General features: G+C 40.6%; 1 protein-coding gene across 12 annotated transcripts in view; it reads left to right on the forward strand.

Moving 5' to 3' along the window:
• grip1 (glutamate receptor interacting protein 1) overlaps positions 1 to 14,218 on the forward strand; it is an 87,572-nt gene that overhangs the window by 71,517 nt on the left and 1,837 nt on the right. For 6 of the 12 annotated variants that reach the window (XM_038305188.1, XM_038305183.1, XM_038305184.1 and 3 more), the window contains 13 exons: positions 273 to 353; positions 443 to 512; positions 1,050 to 1,195; positions 1,572 to 1,716; positions 3,700 to 3,839; positions 4,448 to 4,645; positions 4,724 to 4,871; positions 6,652 to 6,690; positions 6,916 to 7,027; positions 8,954 to 8,986; positions 11,621 to 11,731; positions 13,349 to 13,465; positions 13,545 to 13,691. In XM_038305188.1, the coding sequence (XP_038161116.1) occupies positions 273 to 353; positions 443 to 512; positions 1,050 to 1,195; positions 1,572 to 1,716; positions 3,700 to 3,839; positions 4,448 to 4,645; positions 4,724 to 4,871; positions 6,652 to 6,690; positions 6,916 to 7,027; positions 8,954 to 8,986; positions 11,621 to 11,731; positions 13,349 to 13,465; positions 13,545 to 13,691 (1,487 nt within the window). The remainder of the gene's footprint in view (positions 1 to 272; positions 354 to 442; positions 513 to 1,049; positions 1,196 to 1,571; positions 1,717 to 3,699; positions 3,840 to 4,447; positions 4,646 to 4,723; positions 4,872 to 6,651; positions 6,691 to 6,915; positions 7,028 to 8,953; positions 8,987 to 11,620; positions 11,732 to 13,348; positions 13,466 to 13,544; positions 13,692 to 14,218) is intronic. The other 6 variants (XM_038305185.1, XM_038305195.1, XM_038305191.1 and 3 more) reach the window with 3 other exon arrangements.

Genomic DNA, 14,218 nt, shown 5'->3' on the forward strand with positions numbered 1-14,218 from the left:
TGAATGAACCGCGTCCGGCTGGTATAAATAACCACCCACATCCGAGTTTAATACAACAACACAACAAGCCGTCCCAGATGACTCACAGACACATTGTGTGGCTTTTACAGGCAGAGCGGTGGAGATGGCTGTGATATAACAGGGTTCACGTGGTTAAATCCGCCCATCTTAATCTGCTTTTGTTGCAGGATTACAATTGTTCTTCTTGTTTGTTTATTTATATTGAGAAGGGCAAAAAATCTCCACCGAAATGAATCCTCTCTCTGCCCTAGAGTCCGTCATCCCCAGTTCAGGGACGTTCCATGTGAAGCTCCCAAAGAAACCAGGAGTGGAGCTGGGAATCACCATCAGCTGTGAGCGTTCCTCATCCATCTGATCTAAAACATGGATTAGTTCATCAGTAAATTCAGGTCCGTTCACTCATGTGTTTGTTCCTCTGAAGCTCCGTCCAACAGGAAACCAGGTGACCCCCTGATCATCTCTGACATCAAGAAAGGCAGCGTCGCTCACAGGTAACCTCAACTCAGCCACAACAGCAGCTTTTTTCTCATGGAAGCTTGATTAGATGTGAACAGGAAGTGAGGCGGACACATTCGGCTGGTGAAGCTGCATTAAAATGGTGTCAGCTGTGTTTCTGGTTAAATAGACTAACAGGTCCGAGTCTGTCCTTTGTTTGTTATTTTCAACCAGATGTGGCAGAACATGCCATATTTAACTCATAGATGTAAAGCATCAAGAAGCTGCAGCATTCAGGATGTTTCACACTGAAAATTATCTAGAAATAAATCAACATTTCTTAAATTAAGTGTATTTCGCTTAATTTGAGTACGTTAATAAGATGATTTGCCATTGGAATATTTACTTTTACTCTTAAAATAAGATGATTAGATAACTTAAAATAAGAAAATGCAATTATTTTTTCTTATTTCAAATGTAAATTGTCTTGTTCCATTGGCAAACTGTCTCATCTCCTCAATTCTAGAAAAAAAATTCAAAAAAAAAGGAATGGAAAGATTTCCTGATTTACAGTCTCCATGTTTTCCTACCAGGACAGGAACGTTGGAGCTGGGAGACAAACTGCTGGCCATCGACAACATCCGGGTGGAGAACTGCTCCATGGAGGAGGCCGTTCAGATCCTCCAGCAGTGCGAGGAACTCGTCAAATTGAAGATCCGCAAAGACGAAGACAACTCAGGTACGAGATTTAATCAGCTCCTATAAACCGAGACATACCTTTCTAGAATAGCAGCTGAAAACACCACGGCTCATCTTTGGAGGTTTAGGATCAGACCTGTTTTCTAGTGTTGGTTGATTCGCTCTATAAGCAAATGCAGCATTAAATTATAGAGGAGCTGAATTAAAAATACAAGCAGACGACCATGATTGACGCGTCAGGAACCAATAGTGTAATATGGAGCGTGTTTTGTGAATGGTGGACGTTATTCATTGATTTCTCACTGTAGCGGGGAGCATTTATTTTAGTTTCACTTCCAGACCTTTTATTTCACTGCTGTCTTTAAGCCACATGGTGAATCAGCATCTAATTAGATAAATATCTTCTGATGTTCCAGATGAGCAGGAAGTTTCCGGCAGCATCATCTACACAGTAGAGCTGCAGAGGTACGGAGGTCCATTAGGAATCACCATCTCAGGCACCGAGGAGCCCTTCGACCCCATCATCATCTCCTCTCTGAGCAAAGGAGGGCTGGCTGAGAGGTAGACTAACATGAAAACGTCATTACATCAGATTTTAGGCAACGCCACTCTGCCACACGTCAATCAAACAGAGTTTCTTCAAGCTTTTAAAGAACCCGATTACTAGTACATAATAACAGGGATTTCCCCAGTTTACAAAAAAAAGAAAAAAAAAATTAACGTACATTTAGTACAACTAAACAGATGGAAAACAAAGCTGGATTTTTTTTTCTTTGAAGTAAAAATGTCGCCATTTGTGAGCATCTTGTTTATTATTGTTATTAAACCATCTTATCAAGCCTGAGGCGAAGAGAAGAAAAGCTATTGAAAATGATCCAAAGTAATCAGCTGTAAATTAAGCAATGACGATACTAAACCAGAGGGGGGAGATTAAAGGTATAAACGACGATCTTTTGTTTCCGCGCGGATCATCTTAATAAGTGCTCCTTCTAATTGTCAGCTAATTGTGGTGAGCTTTGGTTTCTGACAGTCATTGAAGCTCACTTTTCTCACAGTGGTTCTTTGAAAATGGCAGAGGGTCGCAACAGAAAAAGTGTCTACGAAGTTTAAGAGAAGAAAAGAAAGGTTTCAAAAGAGGCAGATATATCCCAGAATGCTTTGCGAGGAGAGTTCTCCTGGCAGCCCGACAGCGGTGACTAATAATAAAGATGGTGCAGGCGCAGTGGAGGAGGAGTTACGTGACCAACGGGGAGAAAAAAGCAGTGATCATCTGTCCGAATGGTCAGTTAACTATAAAGTCCCCGCTCTATATAGTGATTGAGGGATTTATGGGTTAGGGTGGACGTTCAGGCACAGTAAGCTTGTATGGGCTTTGAGAATAGCAACTTTTAAACAGAGCGTGCATGAGGAGAAATGGGCTCATGCAAAGTCATCTAAAATACCTTTAATCATAATGTTTTTGTAATTGTTTTATTAAAATAAATATGTTAGGTAGATAAAACACTTAAACCAAAAAAAACAGAAAAAAAAATTTTTTTGTTAAACAATGAAAATGAAGGCAGGGATAAAAGGTGAGAGCCTGTCTGATTTCTACATTATCTGGGAAATGGCGCCCTCTGCTGTTTATGAAGCATACTAAAACATTAAACTATAGGTTTAGCTGATCTTTGAAATGAAATTTTTTATTCATAATTAAAGCATTAGTCATTATTTAAATTGTTATTTTAACCAAACGTTTAATGAAAAAAGTAAAACCTAAAAAAATGCCAAAGTAGGAGGTTTTCCTCTTACTTATTTCTTAATCTATTTTAGACAGGAGTTTCTTTGAAACTCTTCCCATCTTTTCTTTCTCAGGATTTAAAGTTTTGTGGCTCATGTTATTTCTCTGACATTTTATTCAAAAGGAGGAAGAAAGTGGTTTCAGTTTTCTAAAAAAGCAGAAATAAAATATCAGAACTCAAGTTAAAACTGAAATATAAAAAAAAACTCAAACGCTTAGAATTACACAGTAAAGTCTCAATTTAAATAAAAGGCTTTATCTTAGTTTAAAACTAGAAACTTTTTAATTTCTAGTTTTAACAAACCTTTTAACATCTTGCTTCACAACAAAAGACAAAAATAAAACCACATTTTTGGTCTCATTAATAGATAAAAACTCAGCCCTCAGCGTCGTGTTCATCACTTATCAGCTGATTAGCCTAAAATATTAGTACTTTCCACTTCCTGCAAACATGGTTCATGTGGCACAAACACTAATTAGATCATTTTTTTACCTTCAGCTTTTAAATCAAATGTTTATTAATGAATCTACTTTAACCATGGCTATAATTTCCCTCCATGTTGTTCTGGAGACAAAAGTTTCATCCCAGATCCTCAAACCAAGATGGGATTCTTTTTTTTTTTTTGCCATTCTTGTGATTTCAAATAAAGTTTAAATATTTAGCAGCGATCAATAAGTTATAACAAATCTTCTTGTCATGAATTTTAAAAACTGGACTCTTAGTAAGACAAAGTGCTTCAGTGTTTTTTTTTTTTGTCCTGCAGGACGGGAGCGATCCATGTTGGCGACCGTATCCTGGCGATCAACAGCAGCAGCCTGAAGGGGAAACCTCTGAGCGAAGCCATCAGTCTGCTGCAGCAGGCGGGAGAAACGGTCACTCTGAAGATCAAGAAGCAGGGAGAGCGTAAGTATGGAGGCTCACTCATTATTGGATGTTTTTTAAGTGTCAATTCATAAAAAAAAATTCATATATAAAATATCTAAAGATTTCTCCAGTTGGATGTATGAGTGCTGTGGGAAAAAGGTAGATTTCTATACAGTCCAGTTAAATAAAAAGTGATAAATGGATTTCACTAAGCTGGAACTTTGCAAACTAAAAAGAGAACAAGACAATCAAACGGCCCTTACAGCGTGACGTTCTGCTCTGTTCTGATCTAGACAGCATTTGTCTCTCTCTAATTAAAACCCTGCAGAAAGGCTGTAAATGTCTCAACATATCGTTACCCAAACAAAGACAGACGGTTGGATATAACATGTTATAAAATAATCCCTCAGAAACAGTCCAGCTTGTTATGAGAACCATTATTTTTATCCCTAATAGGATAAATAACCCTTACAGCTTGTAGCCCTGCAGCTCTGAGGCCTGAATGAATAAATCTCAGCCCTCATAAATCAATGTATGTAAAATGAAATTAATAAGAGATATTTTTTTTTCAATGAGCAAACATTGTTTATGTTTTAAACATGAACTGGCAATAAAAAATTATCTGATAACATCTCATCTATCTGCAGTGTCAAGCCCAAAGTCCTGTGTGATTGGGCCAGGGCTGGGGGCGGGGCTTAACCTGGAGAGCCAGGATGGGGAGGAGGAGCCTGTCATCACTGTGTTGCCTCCGTCCAATCAAAGAGCGTTCAGCACGCTGCCGTCTGTGGACAGCGCCGTGGACTCCTGGGACGGATCCAACATGGACAGCAGCTTCACCACCGCGGGTACGCCATCCAGCCCTAATCTTCACGCTCCGTCCTGCTGTCGCTTCTGACATATTTAACCTTTCTCTGTTGGTCTAGCGCCGCCGTTCCAGTCGTCACCTTACAGCTTCCATGAGTGGCGGGGAGTCAACTCAAACAACAGCCAATCGTCTGCCCGGCAGAGAGCCAATCCGCTGTCAGATCTGGGGCTGAGTGACGACGACTGGGACCGCCCACCGCTGGGAGGGTGAGCAGAGTCTCTGTTAAGGTCGCTTCCTTCCTTCCTAACGTAGTCCTTGCTTCCTTCCTTCCTTTCTTCCTTAGGCCTTCCTTCCTATTTTCCTTAGGCCTTCCTTCCTTCTTTCCTTAGGCCTTCCTTCCTTTCTTCCTTAGGCCTTCCTTCCTTTCTTCCTTAGGCCTTCCTTCCTTCTTTCCTTTGGCCTTCCTTCCTTTCTTCCTTAGGCCTTCCTTCCTTCTTTCCTTAGGCCTTCCTTCCTTTCTTAGTCCTTCCTTCTTTCCGTAGGCCTTCCTTCCTTCCTTTCTTTCTTAGGCCTTCCTTCCTTTCTTTCTTTCTTAGGCCTTCCTTCCTTCCTTTCTTTCTTAGGCCTTTCTTCCTTCCTTCTTTCCTTAGGCCTTCCTTCCTTTCTTTCTTAGGCCTTCCTTCCTTTCTTTCTTTCTTAGGCCTTCCTTCCTTCCTTTCTTTCTTAGGCCTTTCTTCCTTCCTTCCTTTCTTCCTTAGGCCTTCCTTCCTTTCTTCCTTCCTTTCTTTCTTAGGCCTTCCTTACTTTCTTCCTTCCTTTCTTTCTTAGGCCTTCCTTACTTCCTTCCTTCCTTTCTTTCTTAGGCCTTCCTTACTTCCTTCCTTCCTTTCTTTCTTAGGCCTTCCTTACTTCCTTTCTTTTAGTCCTTCCTTCCTTCCTTTCTTTCTCGGGCCTTCCTTCCTTCCTTTCTTTTAGGCCTTCCTTCCTTCCTTTCTTTCTCAGGCCTTCCTTCCTTTCTTTCTTTCTTAGGCCTTCCTTCCTTTCTTTCTCAGGCCTTCCTTCCTTCCTTTCTTTCTCAGGCCTTCCTTCCTATCTTTCTTAGGCCTTCCTTCCTTCCTTCCTTCCTTCCTTCCTTCCTTCCTTCCTTCCTTCCTTCCTTCCTTCCTTCCTTCCTTCCTTCCTTCCTTCCTTCCTCATCCTATTGCGTTATTTTCTAAATATGTCATAAAATAGTTTATAGAATATCCTTCCTCAGAGCTCTGATGCTGCGTTCACACCAAACTCCTTAACTTGTATAATTCTGTATTTTCAGGCCGGAAGCTCTGCTTGTTGAGCAGCTCTATTCTGCTGGTGCCACCCATCGAGCATCCCAGCTTTACTTGCTTTGATAAGTTTGAAAAAATAGTTTGAAGACATTTTGAGTGAGAAATTAGACCTTCAGACATCATCTGTTCAGTCAGTTCATCAGGATTATGATCCTACTAAAATATCATCTTCCTGTTCAGAGCAGCATATGAGCAGTTTATTAGATTTACGGTTACAAACCGTTGGCAGGTTTTAACATATTTAGTTAATGTAGGTATTTATAAACAGTTTCTCCACGCTTCAGTAAGAAAATGGCGTAATAATGATCAGAGCTCGCCCTCTTTTCCTTGTACAAAATGAAACCATTCTCCTGGCTTTTTGAAGAGGTTTAACCGTTTTATTCATTATTTTTATGCTAACAGCTCTGTAGAAGTAATCATGTCTTGCATGTAGTGTCTATCTCACAGAAGCTTCTCTGATTGGTTGATGCTCCGAGCTGCTAAAGTTCAAATTTGTGAGCTCCCGTGTCAGACGCCTCTTCAGGCTGCATTTAAATCAGCTTGTCTCATTGCTGTTGGTGTGAGCGGACCATTAGAGGATGGGACCTGACAGGTGTGAAGTTTGGACCTGAACCGGGTCAGGAATCCTGACTCTGAGCTGTTTTTTGGTCTGAAGCGACTGAAGCTGGTTGATGTTTTCCTCTCAGGCTGTGAGGTAACAGCAGTCTGTCTCTGTCTGCAGCGCCTCTAATCTGCCCAGCGGATTAATCACTGACAGCAGGTAGCAAACTGACCTTTGACCCCACCCAAACACAGTGCCCTGTCCACCCTCAACTGGTGACCTTTGACCTTTCTGACACATATCTCTAGTGGATGTGTGGACCGTCTTTGCACATGTTCCCCTGTTGAACGAACTCTCGCCAGCATGCGCTGTCCGCTGTGTGTTTCTGTGTGAGTCGGGCTGTTCTTCGTCTGATTGGCTGACGCTCTGACCTTTTCCCGTCAGGTTCACTGTGGGTCACGACGGCACTGAACCCGACCAGGAGGAGAACTTCTGGTCTCAGGCGCTGGAGGATTTAGAGACCTGTGGTCAAAGCGGCATCCTTCGAGAGCTTGAGGTAAAAATATCCAAAACGCCTTTTATTGTGAAAGGGAATTAAAGTTTTATTGATGAAATAAAATACTTTTGTCTATTCCTAGTTTCTTTCTGTATTTTGTTTAATGGTTGAGCCTCCCAGCCATTCAAACCATCTTCATACGTGTTTCCTGTGTCTTTTCAGTTTTTTCTTAATTCCAGGACTTTGCTGTCTTCTGATGCTCATCAGATTCTCAGCCAATGATGAATTTTCCTCATCCTAAACTTTCTGTTTTCCTATTAACAGCTTCCTACAGTCTGAACCAGTGGCGGCTGGTGGAGTTTTCTCCAATGGGGGCTATAAATTAAAAAATATACCAAAAAACCAATCAAACGTATACTAACTTATCACACTAGTATATTTATATCAATGCCAACAACAAAAAACATTATAAAAACACTTTATAAAAACAAAACTGAATTTCATGTGCAGGTTTACTTTTTGTACATAAATCTTTCCCTTCTAAGGCTTTGTGAAGATAAATCTGTGTTTTACATGGTCCAGTATTGTTTCACAAACCTAAAAAAATAATGTATTCATTTAATAATGGAGAAGTTATTGGTCAGATTTATACTTTTTAATATATAAAAACTATTTTCTGAGAATGTGTTTATTTAAGAGAACTAGACAAATTAACAAACATGTAGAAAAAGTACACTATATTCTATTATTTTCCATGTGAATCCCAGGTTGTTTATTCTTCTTTGCCTTTTCTACAAAGTTCTTTAAATCAGTCCTACCTGTCTTTATCCATGCTGGATCAGATCCTGACATTTGAAAAAGGAGGCAGGGAAAGCGGGATAAAGCTTTAGCCTCACTACATGCAGTTAGCCAAGCCTTCTTGCTAAACCAGGTCCTGGAAAAAGATGTTTCTTGCAGCATTTCTGTCTCTCTCTACAATGCGTCTCCAACTCCCATGACTCGACCTTTTTATTGCAGAGGAGCTGCTGCGCATGTACGACTTTTAAAGAGAGTCAATGGGCAAAGATTTTTGCTCCCTAGGGTAGAAATACGTTACCAATTGGACTAAAAATGGAATGACGCTTTACTAGTCATTAGAGATTAAATATTTATCTTGCACATCTAAAAAATATGTATTTCAAAATATTTTGAATTTTAATTTAAAATTAAATTAAAAAAGAATATATTATTCTTAAGAATCTTAATCAGGGTCATTGGTTGGATGGGACGGCGCCCTAGCGCCCTCTATTGGCCAGCCTCCACCGGCCTGAACACTTTCACATGCTGGACAGATTCACCAGTTCTCCTAATCTGAACATCACTCTTTTTGTCGACCTCTAACTGAAACCATTCAGGACTTCAGGTTGCTGATGCTTAAACAGAAAACAAGCCTGTTTTAAAAGATTCCCAAACAGATTCCTGGTTTTTCACAGATTCTTCTGACTCTGAACAGACGCAGATGAAAGCTCTCCCTCTAGTTCTTCCTCTTTCTGATGCTTTTCATTTTTTTCCTGCAGCCCTCACACATTAATTTGCTCATATTCTCACCTGTATGTTGTTTAGAGGGAAAAGGCTCCACAGATAAACCACAGATGTTTTTAGCACAAAAAACAGTCAACACAGTAAAGAATCTTTTTAAATTAGGTTTTTAGGTGGTGAAACCAGCATCCCATTACAAAGACACAGTTTGTTCCCATAAATTCAGCTAAATCAGTCAAAACTAAGACATTTCTGCTACCAAGCAACTTATTTGGTAAGATATTGCTGATCATATGCTTCTGTTTAAGCTTTAATTCATTTTTAATTCATTCATGTGTATCTTGAACTCTCAATAGAACCTGAATGATGGTAATAATTTTATTTTTAGTAACTTCTCCTAAGTGATTTACATGTTTACATCTTTGGAAATCAGTCAGTTAAAGAAAGAAACGGCTGCTTCTCTTCCAGGATTCTGGAAAGAAGACCCACCTCCTCACGCTGGTATCCTTCCTTCCACTCCTCTACTAACCGCCCTGTCCTCGTCCGTCTACCTAACTGGCCTTTTACTGCCGCCGGACTGGTTTTAACTGGTTTTAAATGGGTCACTTATCGCAGTGATGACGTCTTTGTTGCACCAGGCATGGCGGTTTGATCACGGCATGCTGGGTTGGCTTGCACCAGGCCTGACGGGGAGTTTGTTTTTGCTAGATGTGCATGTGTGAGTCCTTGATTTTGATACGTTGGGTGATGAGAGGAAGCTTGGAGAGAAAACATCAGGTGTGACTGTGGCAAAGCGGTATATTTAAAGATATATGAGAAATTAAGAGGCTGGGAAAACCTAAGCCTGCAGTATACCCCAGCATCTGTCTGCAGGTTGCAGAAAGAAATCCGAAGCTGTTCTCTGCTGGAGTCCCAAGCTATACAGATGTAAACATTGCTGATGCTAGCATCGCACTGTGTTTATAACATGGCTATAGCAGCAGCTGAACCTCTTCTGTTGCCTAAAGTTCCACTAAATCCATTCATCTTCTCAGAGCAAAAGAAAACTAGCAGCTGTTTGCAATGAAAGAAACTGAAATAAACCACATAAGCTCAACACACACAAAAAAAAACAGTTTAATTGAGTTCTGCAATCTCAAAATGGTTTTATTCCTCTGGAAAATCTTCTTTGGTTTGGATTTTAGGATCAGATATTGGCCAATTTCCTGATATGAGGAGGAATCCGTGATGGCAGCAGCCTCAGCAATGATGCCCAGACTTCCCTCCGTTTTCTAATATCTTCTTTTATACCACTGATCCATAGGACCATAAGCTGGTGAAGATTCTTAGTCATCCAAGTCATAGTCATTCCAAAAAAAGACAATTAAAAACAATCCACTGGACTTTGTTTCCAAGCTTGAAGAGGTTTCACTTCCAATTCAAGAAGCTTTTTCAATTCAAAATGTCAGGAATAGTGTTGACCTCAAGGTTATATAAAGTAGCCCATCAAAACATTGTTTTTGTTTTGAAAACATGCAAATACAAAAAGGATAAAGGGGTCCACGCCTTTGGAATGGGGGTCGTTTGGCTTCTTTTGTTAGCCTGCAATTCCCAATACCCGAAAGAAAGAAAAAGAAAACTTTGAACAGAGGGGTGGACTCAGGTTTGAGCTTTCAAAAACCTACAATGCAGCAATTGAGCTAAAACCCTTCCCGCTGTCATCGCAGCCCCACCCCCTTTACAGGACCTCGCCTATTCTGCCAGGCCAACAATTCCCTTTATCGACTCCATTTCAGACGGGTATGGGGCATTACAGGCTTACAAAAAAGCCAAACAACCTCCATTCCAAAGGGGTGGACCCATTGGTCCATTTCTATTTGCATGTTTTCAAAACAAAAGCAAGTCTTTGTTTAGCTACTGTATAAAACCTCGAACTCAACACTATTCCTGACATTATGAACTGAAAAAGCTTCCTGGATGGGAAGTGAAACGTCTTCAAACTTGGAAACAAAGTCCAGTGGATTGTTTTTAATTTTCGTTTTTTGGAAGGATCCATAGTACCCAGCAGAAGATGGGGAATGGTGGCCTAGTGGTTTGGGCATAGAGCCTGGAATCCTGAGGTTCTGGGTTCGAGCTCCACTCCCACAGACTGCCACTCTGGGTCTTTGAGCAAGACCCTTAACCCCACACTGGGCGCCGCACAGTGCCAGCCCACTGCTCCCCAAGGGAATGGGTTAAATGCAGGGAATGGATTTTGTTGTGCTGTACTTGTGACAGTATAGTGACAATAAAAAGCTGGAAAAAAGCTGGTGACAGCTTCCACTTCCTGCCACCAGGTGGCATCTCTTCTCTAAGGTTTTCTCTCTTGGATAAACCTGATCAATCACCTGTTTGCATTTGTATGCGAGGCTTCACCTGAAAAGATCTGTTTGGATTATTTTGAGATTGCAGTCAAATCTTTCTGAGCTTTGTTAACTTTTACCAGTTGAACCCTTAAAGTAGGAAGAATTTTGCCCCTTGGATTAATTAGTACTGAGGATTAGATCATCTGGATAGTGTGTGGTGCAGTTTTTAATTAGCCAACAGATGTTATGATACTAACGGTTAGCAAAGCCAACAATAGATGATTTTAGTTTCAACAGAAATCTTATTTCAAGGGATGAAAACAAACCTCAATGAATCCTCTTCAGAAGTGATCCAAGTCCTCTTGGCTGACTAGTCGATCCGTATGTTGTCACAGCTAGCTTCACCCGATGGGGGCCTGTGACTCCCCTGCTTGGTTAGTTACGGACATAACAGGGTGGTTATCCTTTACCCTCCTCACCACATCAATCATTCCTCTAATCCCATGGAGACGAAAGAAGGCGCCTTATTCCCACCTGGAAATTATTTTAAAGTGGGCGTTGGATGCCGGTTTAATCAGCCTCTATGCAGATGACAGCAGACTATATCAGTGACCATAACAGAAGTCAATTCCAGCAGAGGTTAAAATGTTGATCTTTGTGTTTCTGCATCTGGCTTTTGATCATATTTAACATTACAAACTAAAAGTCATTGTTCTAATAAAGGTTGAGCATCCTCTAACAAGACATTTGATGTGTCTCTCATTGGTTTTAATGTTACTAAAATCTGCTGGTTTTCTCCCCTTGGCTCCAGGCCACCATCATGTCCGGTTCCACGCTCAGTCTGAACCATGACCCCACCCCTCTGCGCAGCACCCTTGGTCGTCAGTCAAGCTTCCAGGAGCGAAATAGATCCAAACCCCAGGTACCCGGCCGTGTTGTTTCAGACAGCCATCTTACATTTAGTCTTAGTCTACAGGACGAAAACTATTACTACTCTTAATCACATTTTAGTCATTACGACATGTGCTAGTTTTAGTCGGTTTTAGTCAGCTAAAACTTAAAAAGGTTTTAGTAAGTTTTGTTACAAAAAAAAAAGTGAACCTTTACAATTTCAAGTAACAACCTGATTCTTTACCAGACTGACAGCTCTAGCCTAGATGCTACAATAGCTGGGTATAGAATGCTGCCGTGCAGTTCATCATTGCTGCTGGCAGAAAACTTTGATTTATAGAATTCAAATAAACATTTTTATTAATTATTCCTGTACTTTATAAAAAAAAGTGTCTCACAAAAGTTGTGAAAATAGCAGATCTATTTCAACACATTATATTGGTGAATATAGCAGACAGACAAGATGACAAAACATACAATAAAGGAATGGCTTTAAACACAAAAGGTTTCCAAAGTAAAGCACCACCTACTATGAATAACTACTATGAATTATGCTTTACACAAAGATCTATAAAGTCTTCATTGCTCCAAAAAAGCAAATAACAAAAACATTCTTCTTTCTACTTTGGCAAGTTTGGCTTTATTTCTGACAATTTACCCCTTAGTTTCTGCTGCTCAGGGGTCAAAGTAGATTTAAATTTAAAGGGCTTTGATATAAAAAAATACAGAGAGAACAACATTAACTGCCTTGTAATGCCATGGCAATCCAGAGCTAAATTCAATGAATATGCTAACTAAAATGTTGACATATTTAAAAGAAACAAAAAACGTTTTAATGACAATACACAGAAACATTTGCATCATATTTAAATAGATAAAAACGAGAACAATGAGAGAAATATTCAAAGATCTATGTACCTTTTCATCAGGCTCTTCATCCAACAGTAAATTCAATGAAATATTTTATTTCAATATAATTTAGGGAATCCTTTTCGTAGAAATTACAAAATAAAATCTTGATAAGTTAGACAAAGGGATTTTTTATGCTTGGCAGAGGATGATCAGCCACATAGTTTATTAAGTAGCGAGAGCAGGAAGAGCCATGCTGCTGAGAGTGAACCACTAGAGTGGAGCGAGAAGCGCAGACTCGGAGCTCCACACACAAAGACGCATTTTTGCATAAGCACAGAGGGAAGATCGCAGCAGAATTTGTCAGCGTTGAGCGCGCAGTAACCGTGGTTCTCAGACCCTGCCGCCACCGCTGCCATGATCCATCTGTGCTCCTGCAGCATGTACTATACTGCGGCAGGTGGGCTGCGTGTTCAAACAGAACGCAGCAGCACGCTGATATTGCTTTGCTGATTACAGCTCAATGATGCATTTGAAACGTCTGACCGCCGACCCACTATTTTTTATTTATTCTCGTCTTGTTGACGAAAACTCGAAACCTATGACTACTCATGTTTTAGTCGTCAAAGATCCATGTTTAGCTCATGAGTGTTCATTATCGTCATTGAAAAAAAAGAGCTTCAATGAAATGGTTTCGACATCGTCATTCTTGACGAAAACACTGGTACCCGGAGAGTTTTTTTTCATCATAGTATCTTCGTCTCTGCTTTTTTCTTCAATGTTCTCCTGGTTTCCTCAGGTCAACCCTCGCTCCAACACCTTACCCTCCGACCCCCAGCGCAGAGCCTTTGCCATGAAAAAGATGAGGCAAGAAGTGAACGACATCCTAAACCAGAACCCTGTAGAACTCCATAAGGTGACTAATATTCCCTTGATGGTGCTGCAGTCCACTGAGACTGCGGTGAGTTTTAACCCTGTGTTGATTTCATTTGCAGCTCACTTTGGAGAAGGCCTCAGAACTGGAGGACTTTGGATTCAGTGTTTCTGATGGGCTGTTGGATCGTGGAGTTTATGTAAACAACATTCGACCGGGTGGCCCGGCGGAGCGGGGCGGCCTCCGTGCCTATGACCGAATACTACAGGTACAGAAACGCAGACAGAACCTTTGGAAAATCTCCAATCTTTTTACCGCTAGAAATCCTCTAAGGTTTCAGATTTTAATGATCTTATTTTGCCGCTCACACTGAGCCTGGCTCTGATGGAGGTTTCTTCCTGTTAAAAGGGAGCTTTTCCTCTCCACTGTCGCTACAAGCATGCTTAGTGTGAGGGATTGCCTTCGAGTCAATTAGTCGATGCAATAAACTGGTTTCCCTTAGGTAGAAAACTTTAAATGGTGAACTGTAAAGTGCCTTGAGGTGCCATGTGTTGTGAATTGACGCTATATAAATGAACTTATTTAATTATTTTTTAGGAGAACTAATTCATACCTTCCTGGCTTCATTTGGAAAGGCAATTATCCTTACTTATTTTCATGAAACACCAGGTTGGTTTGGATGAATAACTGAAACATTCAGGTGTGAAAACTAAACCCTGAACAGAAGAAATCTGTAAGGGCGTGAATACTTCTACTCGGCAGTGATTGTCTAACTATTCCCCATCCAAGCCTGGT

Source organism: Cyprinodon tularosa, unplaced genomic scaffold, assembly GCF_016077235.1.
Source record: "Cyprinodon tularosa strain WSP-4 unplaced genomic scaffold, ASM1607723v1 ctg552, whole genome shotgun sequence".
NCBI lineage: Eukaryota > Metazoa > Chordata > Actinopteri > Cyprinodontiformes > Cyprinodontidae > Cyprinodon > Cyprinodon tularosa.